This window comes from Rutilus rutilus (assembly GCF_951802725.1).
Source record: "Rutilus rutilus genome assembly, chromosome: 2".
In the NCBI taxonomy this organism is placed as follows: Eukaryota; Metazoa; Chordata; class Actinopteri; order Cypriniformes; family Leuciscidae; genus Rutilus; species Rutilus rutilus.
The window spans coordinates 56,552,125-56,577,183 of NC_140210.1; the positions used below are offsets into that span (position 1 = coordinate 56,552,125).

The window sequence follows — 25,059 nt, forward strand, 5'->3', positions numbered from 1 at the left end:
CTGGTATATCAGTTTATATTAACTGCCATTATTGTCAAAATAGCTGGCAACAAAAGTGAGAACACCCTAAGTGAACATGTCAAAACTGTGTCCAAAGTGTCGATATTTTGTGTGAGCACCATTGTTATCTAGCACTGCCTTAATCCTCCTGGCCATGGGGTTCACCAGAGCTGCACAGGATCCTCTTCCACATAATGACATCACGGAGCTGCTGGATGTTAGACACATGGCGCTTCTACAACTTCCACTTGAATACGCCCCACGGGTGCTCAATAGGGATCAGGTCTGGAGACATACTTGGCCACTCCATCACCTTCACCTTCAGCTTCCTCAGCAAGGCAGTTGTCATCTTGGTGATGTGTTGGGGTCGTTATCATGCCGTTCGGCCCAGTTTCTAAAAGAGTGGCATCATGTTCTGCTTCAGAATGTCACAGTACATGTTGGAATCCATGTTTCCCTCAATGAAGCGCAGCTCCCCAGTACCAGTAGCACTCATGCAGCCCCAGACCATGATGCTGCCACCACCATGCTCGACTGTAGGCAAGACTCAATGTTCTTGGTACTCCTCACCAGGGCATCGCCACACATGCTGGACACCATCTGAGCCAAACAAGTTTATCTTAGTCTCATCAGACCACAGGACATGGTTCCAGTAATTCAGGCTCTTGGACAGGTTGCTTTCAGCAAACTATTTGCAGGCCATCTTGTGAGCCAGCTTCAGAAGAGGCTTCCTTCTGGGACGACGGCCATGCAAACGGACTTGTTTCAGTGTGCGGTGTATGGTCTGAGCGCTGACAAGCTGACCTTCCGCTTCTGCAACCTCTAAAGCAATGCTGGCAGCACTCATGCGTCTGTCTTTTCAGCCAGCTTCTGCACCTGGCGCACAGCACGAGGACTCGACTTCTTTGATTGCCCCTTGCGAGGCCTGTTCACACATTTGTATGGTCCTGTCAAGCAGACAAAAACATGAACATGATGAATAGGACATGTGGTTTTGCATGGTTAAACGACATACAGCTATTATCACTTAGGGTGTATGTTCCAGGGTATCCTGTTGTACTACTTGGGCAGCAGCTCCACCCTGTGGGGAAATTGGGTATCTGTAACACATCAATACACGGATCTTAACCCACAGTTTGTGTAGCGTCCTTATTCACCAACATGCAACATGATGTCAGATAGACTAGGTGAAAAGTGAGCTTATGTAGCCCATCACTAACGCGACGCGTTTGGTTTATTTACTGGACAGATAAGTCGTATTTATATCCGTTCGCAGCTAACGAGCTAACGTTAGCCATAACATTGCGACTGTAAGATGGCGTCGTCCATTCCGCCACCAGAGCCGATGAAGATGTCTGGTGACTTGAGCAGCAATTGGGCAAGTTTTCGAGCAGAGTTTGGTGATTACTTGCTGGCGACTGGACTATGTGAGAAAGATGCGGATGTGCAAGCGGCGACACTAAGAAGGCTAATGAGCAGTGAGTGCCGACACTTATATAAGCACAACCTGGGTCTCACACAAGACCAGCAGAAAGATGTAAAAGCCATACTGGAAGCACTTGAAGACTACTTCACACCAGTGGCGTGCACAGACCTCCTCAGGGGCAGGGGCGGAAGGACCAAAAAAGGCAACAAAAATTCTATATTTTAATGACTTCCTCACAATTAATTGTAATATCTCGCTCGATGGAGAGCAGCAGTCGGTCAGAGTCTACATTACCAATGAAAAGACGTTAATACAATTAGAATGCATAACACATCAAACAAAAATAGGGAAATGATGATAATATTACTAAATATTATTTACTTTACCAAACAAAACAGTGAGAATCAAAAATTTATTTATGTATTCATGAAAGTGTTATCATGAAATCAGTAACTCTTTACAATAAGGTTTCATTAGTTACATTTGTTAACATGAACTAATAATGAAATGCACTTCTACAGCATTTATTAATCTTAGTTAATATTACTTTCAATTTCATTTGTTAACATTAGTGATACCATGGTCTGGGTGAATACTCGATTCTGATTGGCTGCAGGGTGTCCATTAAAAAGTGATAGAGGATACCTCAGGCGTAACCAGGGAAACCAAGTAATTGTTTGTAAAAACTTTAGATTTCAATTGTAAAACTAATTAAAATATAAACTAATGTTTTAAAAATGTGTTATTTGGCAAGTGACCATGGTATAAGCGGGTTAATGCCCTTCGAGGTGTCCATTTTCATGTATTAATGGACTTCGGCGGAGGCAACCAATACCTGACAATGGACACCTCTCTCGGGCATTAACCCTTACTTAATGCACTGACTGTGACATAACATGAACAAACAATTAACAGTTGTATTATTAATAGGGCTACAGTAGCCTAACAAATGTGTTTCTCATGGTTAGTTCATGTTAGTTAATATGAATAATAAACAAAATAAACCTTATTGTAAAGTGTTACTATGAAATCAAAGATATAAATTCTTTACAATTTAGAGTTGGACATGGACTTAAAATTTCCTTCCACTAGCTGTATAGTTTACAGTGTACAGTGGCATGGTTGGATAAATGTTTTTTTATTTTATTTTTATTATTAGTATTAGATTATATACTTCTCCGTATTAGCTTAATGTTACCTGCTGGCTGCTCGTGTAGTTTGAAGACTCGCGGCGAACTGCTGGACCTACAGTACCACTTCACCTGCCTAAATAAATAAAATAATAATAATAATAATAATAATAATGTGTATTATTATTGTTAGTGGCAAAAGTGTATTGTTATTTATTATAATATTTATAATAATATTTATTATTATTTACATTTATCAGAGAGGGGTGCAACACATTCTGAGACAAAAGGATCCCCCCCCCCCCCCCCCCCCATAGATTTTCCATTCCTATAACCCTACTAACTACTGTTTTGCAGTGATTTTTTAAAAATAATTTATTTATTTATTTATTATTTATTCAGTTATGTTTCAGACATGCGCAAAGAGTTTAATACATACGAATAAATGCACAGTCTGTCATTGTGCCAACACTAAAAACATCCTTGAGAAATTTAGGGCAATCGTTTTCCACTTGTTTTCTAGGTACACTCAACTAAAGTGTAAATATACTGTATATATATATATATATATAAATACGTATATGAAGAGTTCAGATGCAAAAACCTCTAAGTGCCATCTGAAATTTTCTTCTAGAATGATCATTTTTATCAAGCTCGTATATTTAATTTCAATAATTTCACTTAAATGGCAATTAATAGGTAATTTTCATTGCCATTTAAGTGAAATTACTGAACTTAAATATACGAGCTTCATAAAAATGATCATTCTAGGAGGAAATTTCAGATGGCATTTAGAGGTTTTTGCATCTGAACTCTTCATATATATATATATATATATATATTGTAACACAATATATTATTCAATATATTTTTCAGTATATTTACACCATAATGTATTGATCATAAATATATAGAAATATATGTCCCGTAAGGGGAGGCTCTAACCTATTTTAGGTCTGTCTTACTTTCTTACTTAGAAACCTTTCTTTTACTGGAGTAATATTTTATTAGTATTAATTAATTTCTCTAGCCATTGCAGGATGTAGGCTAGTGTTGTATTGCCTGTGCAAAGACAACTCCGAACACATTTTCTATCATGTATGCCTATGAAAGACGACCGAGCCAATCAGAGTAAGAATGGGGCGGAGCGACACTGTAGCCCCGCCCCTTTCTTCATGTCCTGAGAATGTGATGACGTTTTGCGCCACTAGAGGGAGGACAAAGTCTCACTTTAAAGGGATACTCCACTTTTTTCGGAAATATGCTCATTTTACATCTCCCCCAGAGTTAAACAGTTGAGTTTTACCGTTTTAGAATCCATTCAGCCGAACTCCGGGTCTGACGGTACCACTTTTAGCATAGCTTAGCATAGATCATTGATTCTGATGAGTCCAGTAGCATTTCTTTCAAAATGACCAAAGAGTTTCAATATTTTTCCTATTTAAAACTTGACTCTTCTGTAGTTAAACCGTGTACTAAGATCGACGGAAAATGAAAAGTTGCGATTTTCTAAGCCTATATGACTAGGAACTACTCTCATTCCGGCGTAATAATCAAGGAACTGTGCGGCTGTACCATGAGTGCAGCAGGCGTAATGATATGACGCAGCGCCTGAAAATAGGTCTAATAGGTTAGACAAACTTAGTCCCGGTCACGTTGGAAGAAGTTACCGAGCTGGGGACTATTTTCAGGCGCTGCGTCATATCATTACGCCTGCTGCACTCATGGTACGGCCGCACAGTTCCTTGATTATTACGCCGGAATGAGAGTAGTTCCTAGTCATATAGGCTTAGAAAATCGCAACTTTTCATTTTCCGTCGATCTTAGTACACGGTTTAACTACAGAAGAGTCAAGTTTTAAATAGGAAAAATATTGAAACTCTTTGGTCATTTTGAAAGAAATGCTACTGGACTCATCAGAATCAATGATCTATGCTAAGCTATGCTAAAAGTGGTACCGTCAGACCCGGAGTTCGGCTGAATGGATTCTAAAACGGTAAAACTCAACTGTTTAACTCTGGGGGAGATGTAAAATGAGCTTATTTCCGAAAAAAGTGGAGTATCCCTTTAACCAAGTTCCTAGAATCGAAAGCAAAAGAGGAGATAAGGAAGAGATGGCATCTCGAGTCTTTAAACACTGGTTGTTCAAAGGGAGCATTTTCTGGTAAGTTTAGAACCTTTTCTTCATGACACCATATAGGTATATAAAAATAAGCTTCTGTTTCTGCTCTCCTTCACATGGAGTTTCAAAGTCAGATATCATTTTCATTTCAACAGTTTAATGTGAAAATGTCTGACCAAAATGGTAGAAACATTCCCATATCTAAAGAAAAGAACAATGACAGCAGCGGCCCCGTGTGAGCACAAGCGAACCAGACAGGTTTGTAGACGAGATGGATGGAGAGCTAGATGAGGTGTACAGTTATCTAACTGTACTTAAAAAGATTCTTTTTTTATGTTTAAGAGGGGATCGTAGTTGCAATGTTTCTTTCAACGGCACAAATCGAGCACAAACGAACAACACCGGTTTGGTGCGATTAAGATGAGGTGGAGTGGAGAGTGACGTCACTGCCCCAAATTATATTTGTCATTTCTAAAGGAGGTGATATAGATACAATGTTAATTTTAATGGCACAAATCGGCACAAACCGAGCACAAGCGAACGACACAGTTTTTGTTTTTTTTCATGTTTACCCCTTTGAATTCAGATCATTTGAGTTTAAGGGCACATGGAAACGGGTTACAGTTCACATGCATGTACCATGTTCAGAGGTGGGTAATCCAGGGCCAAAGAGTAAAAGTCCTTGCCATATGTTTATTCCACCCATAAACTCAGTCAGCTGCTTTCACTAATTAGTTCTCTCTCCTGCTGAATTAGCAAATCCAGGTGATTGGAACACAATACTGTGGAGGACTTTTACTTTCTGAACCTGGAATTTACATCTCTGTGAAAACAGACTGGACAATAAAGTTCAACTCTACAACTCAACTTCAGCCTTAATAAGCCTGTTAACAAGCAGAATCACTGAAAGAAAGAAGAGAACAGAAAAAAGAGACGAGCAGAAACACAAGAACTACAACTGACTTCAGCCACAGCCTCAGATGAAATCAACTGAAGAGAAAAGAAGACATTAAATCTGTGAAGATCTCAGCAGAGGAGGATTAAACAACTCCACAAACAGCATCAATATTCTCAGATTTCATTATTTAGATCTTCATTTGTGTTCCTACGATGAACAAAAGTCTTACAAGTTTGGAACGACATGAGGGTGAATAATTAATGGCAGAATTTTCATTTTTGGGTGAATTAAACCTTTAACATGTTCAAGTTAAAATTGTAGCAAAATGATCATTTAAATGTTATTTTTTCTTAATAGCATTTACACTCAGAGTTAAGACACTTACGATTGCATTTTTACGTGTACGCTGTGTCCATTTCTTTTACTGTCTATGGCTCAGACTGAGGTGTGTTGTTTTTAACTGTTTCTGTGATTGTTAATTTTCGGTCTGCAGTGTTTTAATGAGCTTTAAATTAACTATTTAATAAGTCATTTTGGGTTTAAATCAGTGTAAGTTTATTATGATTCAATTCATATTTATTTGTATAGTGCTTTTCACAATCACAATACACATCGTTTCAAAGCATCATTACAGAAAATGAGTCCACATTACAACTTAAAGGGGTCGCACACCGCCATGTCTTTTAAAATTTGAACACATTATTCTCTATTCCCAGCAACGGCTCAGGCCCTTTTTAAAAATTCTGCCGCGCCACAGAGCGCCATTTATATAGTTTTATATTAGCTTTCTGATAGCTTTCTGCGCAAAGATTTGACAGATTTAAAGCAGTCAGTCAGTGATAGAAACATTGCAGCTTTCACCCAACAGTGCCTCTAGGTGTCGCCAGCTCTTTTCAGAAATTATAAAACAGCAAGAGTGATTTCTAACAGCAGATATTAAGGGAAAGCATGTACTGGTATCAGTGTGGAGGTGTAAAGCAACCCCAGAGTTTCTTCATATAATAATATTAATTTGGCATGATGTGGTAAATGAGCGTGGTGTAATCAGAGTGAATCTCCTCGTTGCTGACGGAGACTGAAGCTTCACTGAGAGACTCTTCATGCTTCTGGAAACTGACAGACGTGTACAGGAGCTCATCAGAGGGGATTGTGGGTAGCTGGACTGGAGTCGATCCACATGATGAAACGATTCCTATGTGAACAAGAGCAGAGAAAATGCGAGGTTAAACCGTATGTGTATTTCTGAACAGCAGAGGGCGACAAACTCAGATTTACTAAATGTACAGTATTGTGTGTGTGTGTGTGTGTCACCATGTTTACAGCTGTATTTCAGCCAGCCGGATCAAACCCTCAAACAGAAACCAGAAGAGCCTGAAAACACACAAAGGGATTGTGTCAAGGTGAGACTATGACATCATTCATACACACACTGTACATCAAACACTCGTTTCAGATCACAACTCAAACTGAGCAACGGATCTGTTGGATCAGACTTTCCTTTTTCCATTTAATAATGTCTTACAAAAGAGGAAAAGCAGAGAATAAGTTAAGCTTAAAAAAGCAGAACTGCACATGTGTATTTGATGTCTTGTGAAGCAGTTTAATACTGTATGACGAAACAGCAGTATAATACTGTATGACGAAACAACAGTATAATACTGTATGACGAAACAACAGTATAATACTGTATGACGAAACAACAGTATAATACTGTATGACGAAACAACAGTATAATACTGTATGACGAAACAACAGTATGACGAAACAACAGTATAATACTGTATGACGAAACAACAGTATGACGAAACAACAGTATAATACTGTATGACGAAACAACAGTATGACGAAACAACAGTATAATACTGTATGACGAAACAACAGTATAATACTTTATGACGAAACAACGGACACAAATTCATCATTAAAATCACTTGTGCATATCCATAACTCGCACATGCTATCATCGGTCAGAAGACCTGTCCAGACCTAAGCTTTTCAGTGCATAACGATTTAAATTTGGATCAGTTTTGTATTTTCATTGTATAGATTAGATCTGCATGAATGTTCAGAAAATGTCTGTGTGAAGCACAAAGGATAAAATAAAGCTTCAACACAAAGTCAGGCGGATCTAAACACTTCTGTAGACAGAACTTACTACACTAAAAAGCTAAAACACAAAAGCCACAGCCAGTTTTACTTAAACAAGCGGGTTTTTGATGGTCACTGTACGTACTAGTTAAAGTGAGTTGATGTTGATTGGTGAGCGAGACAGAAGTCAGATGTGTGTCTCTGGTTTCGGCTCCACACCAGTAAACTCCAGCATCTCTCACGCTCACATTACTGATGTTCACTGTGAAAACTCCTGCTGGACCGGCAGAAAACTCAAAGCGTTTCTTCTCTGATGAACTGATGCTTTCACAGATCTTCTCCTTGTTCTCTTTGCAGATGTGTGTGAAGGTCTCGTCGTGGTTCTCGGGGAAATTGCAGGTGAGTTTCACACTTTCACCAATAATAGCAGATGCTTTGCTTGATGCAGGAAAATGATCAACTATACACACAAAAACAATGAAAAATATACAATATAAAAAAAGCTATCTTTCTTATTTTAAGTCTCTAAAATGAAGGTTCTCCCAGAAGCTCTTTACCTTGATTTACTGTCAGTTTAATCTCAGTGAACAGATCATGATCAGGGATATTCACTCCACATCTGTACGTCGCTTCATCAGCCGTGGTTAAATCACTGATGAAAACCTTCAGACGTCCTTCACTGGAATCATCAAACATGTGCACATTATCATGACGAACCCACTGATTCTGTTCATCAACGAAGATCTTCTGTGAATCTTTCTGGATAAACTTCTTGTTTCCTTTGAATTTTTGTGGAAATTTACACGTGATGAAGACTGATTTACTGGAGTAGGCCTGAACCTGGACAGACGTTTGACCTGCAAAATCAGATTTATATGTTGATTCATTACATTATTAAAAGTCAGGAGGGATTTACATTCCTTATTTAGAGCTGTAAGGATATTTTCATTAAAAATAAACTAAACTCACCATAAACATTCAGCTGAATCTCTTTAATGAAGGTTATGTGAGTAAATGATTGATGTGATTCGTATCTCTCCACTCCACATAAATAAACTCCACCGTCCGCTGCAGAAATATCTCTAATGGTCACAGTAAAATGATCTTCATGACTGTCAGACAGACTGAACTTCTCCTCAGATGATTGTGATGATCGTGAGCTCTTCAGAACATGGACAGGATCCTCGTTCAGTCTGTAGAAAACTTTGGTGTGTGTTTTAAACTTCTCATCATATTCACAGCGGAAAGTGATCGTCTTTTGTCCAAGATACCCGTCCCGGATAGCAGACGTCCCACAACGAGACCCTGAAAATGATTTCAACAAAACCTTGTGACATGAACTTAAATCTAAAATATTATTAGTGTTATTAAAGGTGCACTAGGAACTTTGTCCTCTCTATCGCCATCTCTGTGTGAAACATACAATGTCATGATCCTTGCAGTGTGTTTTTTAAATGTGTATTGTGGTTGTTTTTAGGTATATTTATAGTTGCCTGAGATCAGAGCAGTGACATCCTACGTCAAGACATACTGACAGAAAAACACACATCTGAAAATGTAATCTGAACAGGGAAGTTACATATATTTTTTTCTTTTTACAAAAGTGATATGGACATGCAAAAGATGAAAGACATAAAACAGTAATTTTCCCTGCATAACCCAACCTGACAACTCTAATTATGAATTGTTATTATAAGGCGACTGTTGTGAATTAGTGTAAGGCATGGAAGTAATACATTTCTGTTAATTTTTAATCCTTTAATAGTACTATAATAAATAATTACTGTAGTTATGGTGAGTTCCTGGGAAGTTCCTATTTACGATGTGGGAAGTCGTGTTTACGACGTCATGTGCGATCAAGTCACTTTCATTGGAATAAGATGGTGATGTACTTCCCAGTGGGCATTTGATGTCAATTTAACATCAATATGACATCAAATTGATGTCAAAATTAGGTCACGAAATAGGTCAAAAATGAAAGTCATATTGACGTCAAAGTGTTGATATCATCATGTAAATGCCTGAAGCCCTGATCTTATTCCGTGTCTTATGTTCTGATTATATAGGACTTGTGGTTTCAAAACTGTTTTATTCATGACAGAAGTCATTTGATTCTACAGCATGTCTAGCAGTTTAGTTTATCAAATAATGTACTTGGTTTAAAAAACTATTTAGTGCACAAACCCTGTCATCTATGGCATTACTTAGACGCACACAGACATCAAGAAACAGCGTATGAATCTCAACAATGGTGACAATCCAACAAAATATCCAGATAATCAGATCAACTCCAGGTGCATAATTTATTAAAGCTGCAATGCATGCTGGGAGATTTTGGTGAGTTTTGATTGGTGGTACCCAGCATGCACTGCGGCATGAAGCATTTCATTGATTGTCACCATTGTTGAGAGTCATACACTGATTCTTGATGTCTAAGTAATAATGTAGAGGAAAATGTTTAATGCACTAAATGTTTTTAAAATCCATTATAGTCTTCGATAAACAATATTTCTCTAATGCTGTAAAATTAAATAGATTCTATTGAAATACGTCATAAAAACCATAAATTCTATATAATCAAAACATTTGACACTGAACACGATTAGGGAATCAGGCATTTACATGATGGTATTGTCATCATCATCTATAAACAGCCAACATCCCCTGACCTTATCTTCTCATGACTATTTTGCCTATAACAAGTATAGCAGCCAAAGAACTTTTATATTAAAGAGTGAAGGGTCAAGAGCACAACTAAAGCAAACGCTAACCACCATCATGGTGACTTTAAAATACAACATTTTAATGATTTCATAAAAATGGAAATTAAATAAAGTAAATCTGGTTAGTTTTAAGTGAAGCTGGTAATAAGTGTACGGCCATGCGTTTCACCTTTTTGTTTGGCAAAATGACATCAGCAGAGGTCAAACTCTTGACGTCAAATTGACATCAACACTTTGACGTCAATATGACTTTCATTTTTGACCTATTTCTTGACCTAATTTTGACATCAAGGTGCCCGCTGGGTTTCTCATAATTAATTACACAAAAATACAGCATGGTTCTTAAACTTTACTTCTAGAAAATGAAGAACAAGGAATTTTTTTTAATAGTTTTAGTTCATGAAGCCACTGTAAACTTTGTTACATATTGTAGTTATAATATAATGCTATCATATATTGCATGTGCAGACAATTAACTTCCTGACAATATCACTGCTAAATAGCTTTAAGTATTGTGGTATTCTGCCATGTTTCTCACTGACACGCACCCAACTCATAAAGATTGAGGCTAACAGAAACTCCCGAGCTTCCCACTCGTATTTACGACATTGTAGTGGCGTTCATGTGCTTTCAACTCATAAATACGATCTTTACTACATGACTTGAACGCACCATAAGTTATAATGCATACATACTGTTCACCACTAACGTAACATCATGACTCCACGTCTGATTTCCACATGCATAATCCCCATCATCCTCTATGCTGATGTTCCTGATAAACACTGTGAAGAATCTGCTGTTTCCATCATCATACAGAGCGACTCTCCCGTTATAAACCCATCGACTCTGAACATCAGCACTGATGCCCATCTTACAGCCCCTGTCTCTGCAGAAATACTTCCCTTTATGTTGATCATCAGTCTTGCTCTCCTTCTTGTACATGCACTTGAACATTAAACTCCCTCCAGTGCATCCAAACACACTGACACAAAGTACTTGACCTGCCAAACACAAGTTCATTTGCTCTGGGTTATTATATATCATCAATCTGGGTAATATAGTATATTATTTGACCCAGACTGAGCAGTGAAGAACTGACCTGAGATCAGGCAGAGGGTGATGAAGATGAAGATGGCAGCCTTCATTCCAGATTGACTTCAGTCTCAGATATCCAGAGAAAAACCAGATCCGATCCCGATCGAGTGAAAGCAAGAACTGATCAAATGTGTTCCTTGAATGTGATGTAAGTCACTATCATTAGAAGTACACAGATCCTCCGTCAGTCTTTCTCACGTTTCTTCTTCCTTATTCTCTAACGGTTCCACCCAGATCTGCACTGTTAACAGGGCGGAGAGTGTTGAGATATGTGTGAAAGATATGTGTGAAAGACAAGCAGAGAAACACAGATGACAGAGGACACATCCGTATATTAATATAAACATATACACAGCAAAATCCCCAGTGTTAAATTAACACTCCTCAGTGTTTATATGTGTCCACACTACAGGGTGTTAAAAATGAACACTGAAGCAGTGTTGAAGTTAATGAGATAATTAAGTTAACCCTGAAGCAGTGTTGAAGTTAATGAGATAATTAAGTGATTAATTAAGTGATGATTGGCCATTAGTGGTGACACCTGATGATAACAAGCAGACTCACTGACGGAAAGAGAAAAAATAATAACAGAAAAAAGAGAAACACAAGAACTACTGACTTCCAGTCATTACACATTGTTGCACTTATTAATACCAGTTTGACTTTATTTCTGTCATACATCTACAAAAGTTCTTGAGAGTCAACAGAAGTTTAGACGGTAATGTTTTATGGAATTTTTCTTTTCAAGTTACCATTATGGTGATCAGTGTTTGCTTTAGTTGGGCTCTTGACTCTTTTCATTTTTTAATATATGTTTTTCTTTGGTTGCTACAACTCTGTGTTTATAAAGCACATTTGTTACTGCAAGAGAAAACATGACCTGCTCACAATATGTTTTGATGATAAAAACATTATCATGTAGTGTCCTGATTCACTGATGTCATACAGACTCTAAATTTTTGACTATATGCTTGATGTCTTGTTTTAGTATTGGTGATTGTAGCTCTGAGATTCTACAGTTTGAGATCCAACAGCAATATCAAAAATTTTGAAAATACTTTGAGCAAAGAAGTTGTTGTGTTTAAACACACAGACATCAAGAATCAGCATATGAATCTCAACAATGGTGACAATAAACAAACTAGTGACAAACAGATCAACTCTGAACATCACAAAACAAGCTACTAAAGTCAGAACAAAACAATAGCAAAATAAAAGCAAACAGAAAAAAACAATGAAAATTACAGGACAATTCAGCTGCATAATTTATTCATGCTGCAATGCATGATGGGAGCCATTGATGCATTCTGATTGGTGGCTCCCATCATGCACTGCAACATTAAGCATTTGTTTGATTGTCACCATTGTTGAGATTCATATGTAGATTCTTGATGTCTGTGTGTGATTTTAAATCCTTCGGATATTTAAAACATTGCTTGAAGTAACTACTGTAGTGAAAAATTAATAAAACAATTAGATAATCAGTTTGTAATGTTGGGTGACATCATTGAATCAGGTCACTAGTAATTTCATCATTGAAACATAACCAGGGCTGAATTTCCAAAAGCATCTTAAACTTAACTTGATCGCAGACCAACTGCAACAAATGGTCTATTCACCTTATTCCGGAAGTAGCACTGGGTGGCGCCATGCGCGTAATCTCACTTCCTGGTTTAGCTACTTAGCGCTTTGTTTGCCCTGGTCCAATCTGTTATTATCTGTCTTGATATATGTAGATAGACTATAATATTATAGCCAAATGCGTTGGCCTATGGTTATTAACAACTGCTGCAACGTACTAAAGTATTTCACTTGAAGCTTTTGAAACAATGCCACAATCAAATTATTTAATAGCTGTGTCTTTCTAATAGCTATTACTTAGTTATGAAGATGTGCACAAACACTACTACATGTAAAGTTTGAAACATTATTACACCACAGTTTGTTTGCTTAATCACCAGATACATTTGCAGTGTATAGCCAACAGATGAGAAAACAAGTAATAAAAACTCTGTGAGTGTTTTAGCGCAATTTTCTCACGTCATGGGATCACAACACTAAGAGATAGTAAATGAAAGAGAAAATATAAAAATACCCCCCAAATCGCACGAAAATAACACCCAAAACACACATAATTAAATCGTGCATTTATTAGAACTAGTTTCGGTGAAGAAATGTCACTTTTCCATTTTCAGTGGAAAATGAATAGGAATTGTATTCTGTATTGGCGAAATATTTTAGTAACATATGATAATTACTCATGATAATTATATATTTCTCCAAATATACAACAATAGTTTTATAGGTGAAAAGGCAATATTTTTCTTATTTCTCTTCATATAAAGTTTTAATTAATTTTTGTAGCATAAAGGAAAGATTTTTGATCAATTCTTTTTTTCTAATATTATTTTAAATTTTAGAAGCTATCGATTGCAATTTGTTTCAACTCGATAGCTATTATGGTTGCAGAGAAATTTGCAAAAAACGGATTTTTTTCTGGAATTTCCAGGACATAACATAATGCCGAAAACCCGAAGTCTCTAGGTGGTCTGGTTGAGGAGTAGATAGAAGTGCAAGATTGGTGCGCACAGACAGAACAGAAATCATGAGTTAACAATCGCAATTTTGTCCGGTGGAAAATTGCGCTAAAATAGCCACGAACTGGTGTAGAAAGAAAGTAGAGCCTCAACTAGATGAACAAGAGGGTAACGTTAGCTTAGCTAACTGCTAGCTGCAATTTCTTATGGTTTGATCTCTAACACAAGTAATGGCTGTAAAATAAATCCAGCGACTGAATTCTAGAGGACCATAGCTTTCAAACAAGGTATAGCATGTGTATGTGTCCTGTAGTGAGACCATTACAACATTAGATGTGTGTGGCTAATGTAGGCTAAACACTACACATCGGCCGGGCTGCGATCAGACAGGCAGACGGGTCATATAAACACCTAAAAGTCGTTTAAAAATTACCCCGAGAAACAGTGCATTGCTGTGCTGTTGATACACACGTACATAGCACATTTGGCACAAATTAGCTTACCTTATGTGACATTTTATCAGTGAGACTTCTCTGCTCTCATCGAAATTGAATGAGGGTCCGCTAAACCGGAAGTTGGTTTACAACGGAAGTACTGGACAGAAGTAAAAGTGGGCGGGGTGGAATAAGGTGAATACGATCAAATTAGGCTTGCAATTTTTTCAGGAAACACAGCCCAAGTCATAGTTTCTCTTACCACAATACATATGCTCTATAAACACAGAGTTGGAGCAACCAGAAAAATACTAACGTTACAAAGAAAAGGGTCAAGAGCCCAACTAAAGCAACCACTGGTCACCATAATGGTGTCATGAAACGAAACATTCCATAAAACATTACCATCTAAACTTCTGTTAAATCTGAATAAGACCGTGTGTAGATGTATGACAGAAATAAAGTCAAACTGGTAAAATAATAAGTGCAATAATGGCTCGAAGTCAGTAGTTCTTGTGTTTCTCTTTTTTCTGTTCTTGTTTCTCTTTCCTTCAGTGAGTCTGCTTGTTATCATCAGGTGTCACCACTAATGGCCAATCATCACTTAATTAATCACTTAATTATCTCATTAACTTCACCACTGCTTCAGTGTTAACTTAATTAACTCATTAACTTCAACACTGCTTCAGTGTTAATTTTTAACACCCTGTAGTGTGGACACATATAAACACTGAGGAGTGTTAATTTAACACTGGGGATTTTGCTGTGTACATTAAAGGGGTCATATAATGGTACATGCACTTTTACAAGTTGATTGTACTGAAATGTGTGTTGGCAGTGCCTGTACACAACCATCATAAAATGATAAAAATCCATCCAGTTGTTTTTATTTTATTTTTAATCTCCTTATATGTTTTCCCCTCTCTGAAATCAAGCCCACGATTGTGATTGACAGCAGCGTTTCTAACACAGACCTGCCCTCACTCGTGAGCGAGCTGTCCGTCATCATAGTGCATTGATATGCTGGAGAAGAATGGCGTCTAAGCGATTGTGATTTCTGTTCTTGGGTGTAATAAGGAACACAGCAGTCGTTTTGATGGAATATTCCCAAAGCATTGACGCGGGGATTCCCCACGATCAACATCCATGCTTTCATGTTTGCGCAAATCATTTCACACACCAGACTGCTTTACAAACGAGGGTCAGTATAAAGCTGGTTTTGCTAAGAAGCTGCTCCTGAAAAAAGGATCGGTACCAACTATTCGTGTTCCTGCTGCACCTCCAGAAGAACTGAAGTGAGTGTAACGTTTTATTAACCCTTATATTAATATTTATATTTTAATCTTTGCAAATCGATTGCTGCACGCTTCACGATGAATGCGGCTGTTTACACTCAAGGGTAGCCTACATTACGGCATGTTTTCTATGTACGACGATCTCAATATAATTCATAATCCCACGTTTATAATGAACAACGCGTTATGGTTATTGTGTTATTGTGTTACGGTGTACGCACAGAACAGAGGGGCGGGGTGAGCAAAGCTCATTAGCATTTAAAGACACATGCACTGAAACAGCGTGCTGAAAACAGAGCTGTTTTTGACCAGGTAAAATGAGTGTTTTCTTACAATACTAATGAGAATTTTTAATTAAAGTATATAACAAACTTTTAATGTAGACCCGAAAGAATCATATTAGCTTGTACAAAAATGGCATTATATGACCCCTTTAAGAGAGACAGAACACTGTAAAAATGAATACGCTATATTTACTCAATAAAATTGTGGCAACAGATTACAAGCAATATTATTAATTAAATTGAACAAATTAGAATTGAGTAATAATTAATCAAATTAATTCCTTAAAAGGTAACCATTTAAATAACCGGAAATTAAATAAAGTAAATCTGGTTAGTTTTAAGTGAAGCTGGTAATAAGTGTACGGCCATGCGTTTCACCTTTTTGTTTAGCAAAATGACATCAGCAGAGGTCAAATCTTGACATCAAATTGACATCAACACTTTGACGTCAATTTGACTTTCATTTTTGACCAATTTCTTGACGTAATTTTGACATCAAGGTGCCCGCTGGGGAGCACTTCTAGGCCAGGTTTCACAGACAGGGTTTAGATTAGGCCACGATTAGGCCTCGGTTAAATTAGGACATTTAAGTAGCTTTTATAAACGTGCCTTAGAAAGAAAAATATATTGCTGATGTGCATCTCGAGACAAATATGACAGTGACATATTTTAAGATATGCCAGCGCAAGTTTCATTTAAAACAGACATTTTAGTTTAGGACTATAGGCTTAAGGCAGACGACACATCCAAATATGTGAATACTTGTTTATTTACTCATCTATTTAATAATTTACTTGTTAATTTACAGGAAATTCTCGAAATGTGAACCATTGACTATCATTTTGCGAACAATTGTTGAAAAAAAAAGGAGTCACGTCGAAACACTGAGATGGCGTTTTGATGAATTTGGAAACGCAGTTTTTCCTTCACCATGTGTGATGACTGTGAAAACAGAGGCTTTTTGAAGACAATGACGCATTTCTAGTCATGTGATGCAGTCATGTGACCAATTCAGCCAAGATGGTGGACGACATCGTACAGCAGTTGTTTTTTGCTGCTCTCCGCTTTGACAGCCTTGTTGAAGAGTGATGTCAGTTTGTACATTCTGCAGATATAGCTTTTCTTCAAAGGAGACGGAGGTTTACTCGCAGTTGTACACTTTGTGTGTGTAACTGTCGTGCCCGAGGAGAGGCGTGAGAATTTTAGGATGTCTAGGGATTCTCTGTATCGTCTGAGTGAACTGTTACGATCTCACATTCAAGGCCATAAATATTATAACAATCAGTTAAAATATTTCAATCAAATATGAGAACAAAATTTTTTACCTACAGTGACACACAGTTATCAACTATCAGCGTATGAATCTCAACAATGGTATTACTTACGATCTTAAACTCTGGACAAGACTAAGTCTAGGACTATTTAAAACCATGACAGATAAATCAGATTTCTGTTAATCTGAAGACAAGGCTTTATCTCTCTCCAGGAAACCGCCCCATAATGTCTTTTCATCAGTAAATCTGGATAAGACTCATTGAGCTCATCCTGAAACTGTACATTGAGCTCTTTCTGCCAGTAGGAGGCAGTGTCACATTGAGCTTGTGGATTGAGAGAGTAGAGATGGATTGAACCAAACTCTGTAAATGAAGTTGTGTTGGACAGAATAGAACAATGATTGTATCTTAAACTTGAGAGATTGATTGATCTTGATCTATTAAAAAGCCTCAAAATAGTATCTATGTGTTCCTGGATTTTCATAACGTTGATAAACGTGTTAAGTGTTGAAAGTGGCTCAAGGATGATTGTAAGGCAATTGCACCATTTTTCCCATTGTTGATGGTTTTCATTGGGATTTTAAACATTATTTAATCAAGAAAGAGACATGGTTTTCCTTTCACACAATGCTATTCATTTTCAATTTCATGTGTTTTCCCAGATCATTTGTGCCACCATGTCAGGTAAGATATTTACTGCAAAGAAATTAATCTTCTGGATGGAAAAAAAAAATTATAAATGTTTTTTTTTTTTTTTTGACAGCTTAATGTGCTGATCAGTGTCTGATATAGCCTAGTTTTATTTATTTGGCATATTATTCTCGTGTAAACACAAATCTCAGCTACAGCTTCTTTTAGCAGTAATACTAGAAACATGGCAGTGCCAGATCAGGGCAAGAAAGGACCGTTATTTTATTTACCACAGTTCATGTTTACTGATTGTAAAAATCTGTGAAAATTGTGCAATCAAGTAGTGCCGTGAACATGACACATCAACTACAAAAATAAATTACTTACATCGTGGACATCAATTGAACAATTTAACTTTAACCATAGAGAAAACATAAACATGATTCACGTTCGTAGCTGCACCACATGAATTCAAGCTTGTTTTTGATTGAGAAAAAGACGGAGAAAGTTTATGTAGACACGATATCTACTGACTAGCGTTTCTTCCTGAAACCTGTAGGAGTCGCTGTGACGCTCTTCAGTCCGCCGGTAAAACCACTGAAGAAGAGGAAGCCTGGCGCGCTCAGACTGAGGTGTGTTGTTTTAAACTGTGTGTGTGATTGTTGATTTTCTGTCTGTAGTGTTTTAATGAGCTTTAAATTAACTACTTATTCGCATTTATCATAAAAAAAAAAAAAAAAAAAAAAGAATTAGCCATGATTTTATACCACAGTAACCATAGTTTAGCCTGGGTATTTGTAATAATAAATAATAGTATAATTGTAGTTGTAACACATGTACCGTTTCTTACTACAGAAGCTGTGTTTTAACTGTGATATTTGTAATAAAACCAAAGTTAACACGTTGTTTAATTTTCTAATTTTGATTTTCAATCAATTTTCAATGCTGGACACTTAAATGACGCTTAGAAACGAGTACAAGTATCACATTATCATGTTAAATTTCTGAAATCTGTGTTTAAATCCAGCAGCTAAATTTAAGTTTTAGATATTGGTAATGTGTTGTAATGATATATGTACAATAGTGAATTTAAACATAAACACGCCTAAACATATGTTTATTTTATATCTGTAATTAATATCTACCTGTGTATTAATATTATCCGAAACTGCAATCATGTTCTTATTCTGTGTAGTTCTGTTCTCCTTCATTATCATTAGTCATTTTGAGTTTAAATCAGTGTAAGTTCATTATAATTCAATTCACATTTACTTGTATAGCGCTTTTCACAATCACAATACACATCGTTTCAAAGCAGCTTTACAGAAAATGCTCGAGTCCACATTACAACTTAGATTGATATAAATATGGATAAATGCGTCTTGTAGTAATGATGATATGTTTGTCTTCAGATGTTGACCATGAGAGCGCAGATGGATGTGATCTGCTGTAAATCAGTAGGAACTGATCTGTCCATGCTGGATATTGAGGATTTCATCTCTGAAATCTGTCAGCTGAAGAAAGAGGTGGCGTCACTGGAGGCAAAGCTGAGAGAAAGAGGAGACAAACCCAACAGAGAGGTTTGAGCAGCTCATCATTTCATCCTTCAGCTCAATCAAACCAAAGCTTTGTTAGCTTCTCACTTCTTATAGGCTAGTGACAAATGGTCAAAAAGTGCTTTAGTTTTTGAGATACCCCTACCGGAGGTAGAACTAAACCCAACAATGTTTTTCCTCATCTCTAAGGTCTCCCATATATGAAATGGATTCTTGGCTCAAAATATTTTACTGCTAAGATTGTTAAATTAACAGATATTAGTATACACCCCAAAACCAAAAAAGGAGTAAAATACAGCCTGTCCGTATGGGAGTTAAAGGGTTAGTTCACCCAAAAATGAAAATTCTGTCAGTAATTACTCTCCCTCATGTTGTTACAACCCCGTAAGACAGGGGTGTCCAAACTCGGTCCTGGAGGGCCACTGTCCTGCAGAGTTTAGCCCAATTAAACACACCTGAACCAGATAATCAAGTCCTAGTAAGATCTTGATTATCTGGTTCAGGTGTTTTTAATTGGGGTTGGAGCTAAACTCTGCAGGACAGTGGCCCTCCAGGACCGAGTTCGGACACCCCTGCCGTAAGACCTTCGTTCATCTTCGGAACACAAATGAAGATATTTTTTATTAAATCTGAGTGCTGGCTCACTCCTCCATAGGCTTCTAAGACATTATAACTTGCTGGCCCAGAAAATGTATTAAAGAGATCGTTAATATAGTCCAAGTGACTCCAGTGGCTCAATCTTAAGTTTATAAAGCGACGAGAATACTTTTTGTGCGCAAAAAAACAACAAAAATAACGACTTTATTCCACTATTCATTTCCTTCTCTCTGGGCCTCGAGTCTTTTCACGTAGTGTAACTGCGCAGCGCGTCTGTGTTGTACGTCACACGCTGGTCACACGTAGGCTCACTATTGGCCGACGCTGGTCATGTGTGTGATGCGTGTAATATCTTAATTTGTGTTCAGAAGATGAACGAAGGTCTTACGGGGTTGGAACAATATGAGGGAGAGTAATTACTGACAGAATTTTCATTTTTGGGTGAACTAACCCTTTAAGGCATAGGCTATAAACTAGGGCTGGGCGATTTAAATCGCGATATTGTTATGCGCATCTCGTCAGTAAAGCCGGTTCCTTGATTAGTAGTAAATCGCCATCACCTGCTTTCAGATGGAGCGGCATTTACTACAAAGAACCGTAGTTAACTGACAAGCTGAGCCATATCGCATTAATATCGCGGACGTATCGCCAGCGATAATTAATGCGATATGGCTCAGCTTGTCAGTTAACTACGGCTCTTTGTACACAGCAAAAACTCCAGTGTTAAATTAACACTCCTGGGAGTGTATGAGTCCACACTCAAGAGTGTTTAAGTTAATGAGATAATTAAGTGATTAATTTAGTGATGATTGAACATTATTGAAGACACCTGATGTTAACAAGCAGAATCACTGAAGGAGAAAATCACAAATTGTAAGTTACCGTTATGGCGATCAGTGTTTGCTTTAGTTGGGCTCTTGACCCATATATTATTAACTTTAGATTTTTATTGTCTGTTGTTTCTGAATTATAATCACCAGTTGAACAAAGAAAAAAGTGATCTGATGGTGTTGGTTATGTTATGACAATCATCATTTGAACTTGATCACTGAACTCATTAAAATCCTTCTTTCTGACTTCGATTTATGTTGTTGCTTAGTGAATCTGCATAAATGCCCAGAATTTTTCATATAATATAAAGGATTTCTTAAAAGTTGTTTAAAAAAAAAAAAAATCATTCTTTTAGGCACACACAGATGTCAAAATTCAGTATATGCATCTCAACAATGGTGAGGAGCAGAATATTCAATTAGGAAAAGTAAATTACATAGACAATTCAGATCATAATTTATTCATACCGCAATGCATGATGGGAGCCATTAATGAGTTGTGATTGGTGGCAGCCGCTGCAACATGCTTTATTATTGTCACCATTGTTGAGATTCACAGGCTGATTATTGATGTCTGTGTTTCTAAATAAATTCATTTGAAAGTGTTTTGATCAGAACAATGTTTATTAAATATTTAGAATTATAAGTAAAGTCCTGATAATCATAGGCTGAAGAATCACTAAACTGCAGCTAACAAGTTAAACCAAACTATCTCAATAAGTTTCCTTTTTCAGATCACAGCATGATTATGTCAAAACATAACCAACACTATAAGATAACATTTTACTTTGTTCATTTAACTGTTATAAATCAATAACAGCAGACAAACAACAGTAAATATTAAAGTAAACATATAATGGTCTAGAGCCCAACTAAAGCAAACACCCATCACCTTAATGGTAACTTACAATTTGTGCTTTTCTTCTTCAGTGATTCTGCTTGTTAACATCAGGTGTCTTCAATAATGCTCAAGCATCACTAAATTAATCACTTAATTATCTCCTCAGCCCTAAATGCCGCTCCATCTGAAAGCAGGTGATGGAGATTTACTACTAATCAAGGAACCGGCTTTACTGACGAGATGCGCATAACAATATCGCGATTTAAATCGCCCAGCCCTACTATAAACTAATGCAGATCAATCACACAAGCTCTGTATAGAAAAGGCCCCAAAGTTATGTTTGTGTTGCTATTATTTAGTACAGTTGACCATGTTGTGATTTATGTTTCACGTTTATGTCCGTTTATTCAGTGCCTATAATAGGGTAACCAAAGCGCGTGCTGGTTTGTATATTATATCTGACGTCACACATTTAGTATGCAGTATGATAGAGATAGTCGGTCGGTTGGATTGTAATTGTGAGCGGCACCTTTCTTCAGAGTGTGCGTAAATGAGAAGAGTAAGTATATCTGCTGCATTACTAGTGATATTGTATTTATTTGTCAAACTAGCTATTATTTTTGCTATTTGGTGTAGATGAGAATTAGGAGTTTAAGGGTCGCTTCACGACCGTTACTTCCGAGCTTCGGCTCACCTGACGTCGGGTTAAAATATGGCATTTCATGTTTAGACATGTTTATACTTTACTCCTTGTTGTTAGGATTGTTTAGTACTTTGTGGTGGAGTAAAATAAGAAGTAAGTGGTGTTAAATATTATTATCTGGACCGCTATCGAGGCTTCTCTATTAAGGCTTTGCTAGCACAAACGGAACATAGCATCCGGTCCGGGATTTTCATAATAAAAGTATCATAGATGACAGGAAATGCTGTCTACGTTAGTGGTAACTTAACGCATGGTAGAAAATCTGAGAATTAGTCCAGGCAAAGTAGCGTTTTACGACAGACTAATTGTAAAATAAATTTTTTCAGCATAGATCTTTTCTATGAGGTGTCCAGAACAACATACTAAAAGTCCTAAGAAATCCTAGTTGAGGAAATATGTTAAATTCTCATCAATCTGAGATGTGTGCCAATAAGGCCAGGCAACAATACACCCCAATGGGGCTATTTTTTTCCTTTACTCCTATCAAAATGAAACTTTACACAATGAAAGTACCCATGAAAAGTAAAAAAATTTGTATTACAAGTTTCTTTGAAAATGAATTTTACTATGCAAATGAGCTATAGACTAATCGAATAATATGCCCAAAACACACCCAAATAGGCTTAATTTTTTTCTTTACTCCTAACACAATAAAACTTTACATAGTAAAAGTATTCATGAAAAGTAACTTTTTTTTTGTATTACAAGTTTCTTTTGAAATGAATTAGAATATGCACATGAGGGCCACACTTATTGAATATGTCCTAATTTGCATAGGCAGAAACACCATTCATATGACAAATACATCGGCCCAATATTCATCCAATCATCCTACTGCCAATGGGTGATGGCAGTGCTGCTTTTAGACTGGCCTCTAACCTGAAAACTGCCTGGCTTGGTAGTACCTGCCAGGGGTATAACCCCAGGTGGTATAGTCTTCAGGGTCACGGAGGCACACAAGCCTCTCCACCACGACAAGGTAGCAACAACAGGGGAGGTTTCTTTCTGGTGTTTTTTTTATTTTATTTTAGTTTTTTTTTGTTTTTCTTTAACTAACTAGATATTGCTGTTGCTAGCTTCTCATAACACTGCAAAGCTACTTTACAAACAGTGGAAGTCTGATGTGTGGCCCGCCTGGTCTGAAATACTTGCTAACTACAAAACGAGAAGCAGTTTTGGTGTCTGGCAAAATTATTTTAAAGAGCAGAGCTGGAATGTCTGGAAAGTGTGTCGATCTGGTTTTTCATCTGTCTTCTGTGTGAGAGTGAATCGTTTAGTTGGTAAGAATGACTTCTGCCTGTAATCTCGTAATCTCACCAACAATACCAATCATTTGTAAATCTACCAGCCCAAAATTTAATCTCACCATGTTACTAATGACTAAGATGGCTATTCTGACTTTCTTCTTATGTTATCTGTGGGGGAATGTCATTAGGTAAGGCTTGAAAAGAATAAGAAAAAGAAAAAAAAAGAATTTAGAAAGCAACTGGAGGCAAGATTGTGCAATCAATTCTTAAGGCCAATATATAAGTCTTTTTGTGGCAACTGACCCAGGTAAGTGTGGCAAGTGACTTTAAAGGATTAGTTCACCCCAAAATGAAAATGTCCTAATAATTTACTCACCCCAATGCCATCCAAGATATCCATGTCTTTCTTTCCTCAGTGGGAGAGAAATTATGTTTTTTGAGGAAAACATTTCTGGATTTTTCTTCTAACAATGGACTTCATTGGTGACCATCGTTTTTAAGTCCAAATCAATGCAGTTTCAAGAGTCTTTGAAGTGTTTAAACGGGCTGTACGCGATCACAGCTGAAGAAGAGGTTGTTATCTAGCGAAACGATAGGTCATTTAAAAAAAAAAAAATGTATAGACTTTTTACCTTCAATAGTTGGGCTTGAGCTGATCAACAAACGGACAGGGAACAACGTCATCGCGTTGAAAGGTCACGCCGGCGCCGGCAATACTGTTTGTTATATTAGCAAACAATACTATTGGATCTATCCTCCTACGTACGGTCGCATTGTAAACATTGTACTTCTGCCGGCGCCGGCGTGACCTTTCAACGTGATGACGTAGCTCCCTGTCCCTGGTGCCTTCTGGAACATTACAGGTTCAATGCACCCATCTTCTCTGAGCCTCCATCCTCTACCAACTGGGTTCCAGAGAAGAGGTTTGGCCAGGTGCCTGTGACGCCACACTGCTGTTTGGTACGACAGCACAGGCTTTCAGCGCATGTTGCTGGAAGGCATCTTCTGTTGGGGGTAGATTTGCTGCTGACAAATCTGTGGTAGACGCTAGTGTACCTCAGCTCATCCAGGTTGGTTCAAGGATGCCCATCCACCTTTTTCTTTTGGCCATACAGGAGGAGGGCACACCTTCTTACAACAGGCAAAGCCTTTTCCAGGCTACCAGAGAGTCCAAATTTGTTAATTTACTGTAACTTACAAAGATGGGTATTCAGTCTTGTGAAGTCAGTGGCCTTCCCAATTCTGTACAAACTGCTTGTGGTGTCACAACCCGTGAGGGCGTGGCATGCAGGTAAACACTCACAAAGCACTGCTTCAAGCTTCTGAGCGATCAAACAGATAGGGAC

The 25,059-nt window shown here is 37.4% G+C and overlaps 4 protein-coding genes across 5 annotated transcripts in view; 3 read left to right on the forward strand and 1 right to left on the reverse strand.

Annotated features, from left to right (window-relative positions):
* LOC311286380 (uncharacterized protein) overlaps positions 1 to 8,326 on the forward strand; it is a 41,589-nt gene extending 33,263 nt beyond the window's left edge. Inside the window, exons 8-10 of the mRNA XM_084402582.1 lie at positions 6,899 to 6,976; positions 8,022 to 8,063; positions 8,187 to 8,326. The gene's annotated coding sequence lies outside the window, so the exon portion shown is untranslated. The remainder of the gene's footprint in view (positions 1 to 6,898; positions 6,977 to 8,021; positions 8,064 to 8,186) is intronic.
* Positions 1 to 25,059, forward strand: part of LOC311286376 (uncharacterized protein) — a 274,251-nt gene that overhangs the window by 245,933 nt on the left and 3,259 nt on the right. The window contains exons 2-3 of the mRNA XM_084402576.1: positions 17,227 to 18,571; positions 19,352 to 19,519. Coding sequence (XP_084258702.1) covers positions 19,352 to 19,519 — 168 coding nt within the window. The 5' untranslated portion in view covers positions 17,227 to 18,571. The remainder of the gene's footprint in view (positions 1 to 17,226; positions 18,572 to 19,351; positions 19,520 to 25,059) is intronic.
* Positions 4,671 to 25,059, forward strand: part of LOC311279843 (NLR family CARD domain-containing protein 3-like) — a gene marked incomplete at its 5' end in the record, with an annotated part of 108,109 nt that continues 87,720 nt past the window's right edge. Inside the window, one exon of the mRNA XM_084391612.1 lies at positions 4,671 to 4,720. Coding sequence (XP_084247738.1) covers positions 4,671 to 4,720 — 50 coding nt within the window. The remainder of the gene's footprint in view (positions 4,721 to 25,059) is intronic.
* On the reverse strand, positions 6,024 to 11,724 carry LOC311286394 (polymeric immunoglobulin receptor-like). Of its 2 annotated transcripts, none has more exons than XM_084402601.1 (7): positions 11,490 to 11,724; positions 11,083 to 11,391; positions 8,634 to 8,969; positions 8,222 to 8,521; positions 7,810 to 8,124; positions 6,897 to 6,947; positions 6,024 to 6,768 (listed from the first exon to the last, which is right to left on the reverse strand). In XM_084402601.1, the coding sequence occupies exons 1-6, from the start codon at positions 11,533 to 11,535 to the stop codon at positions 6,919 to 6,921; spliced, it is 1,335 nt and encodes a 444-aa protein (XP_084258727.1). In that variant the 5' UTR covers positions 11,536 to 11,724; the 3' UTR covers positions 6,024 to 6,768; positions 6,897 to 6,918. The 2 variants fall into 2 exon arrangements, with proteins under 2 accessions (XP_084258727.1, XP_084258726.1); XM_084402600.1 differs by having other exon boundaries at positions 6,025 to 6,768; positions 6,888 to 6,947.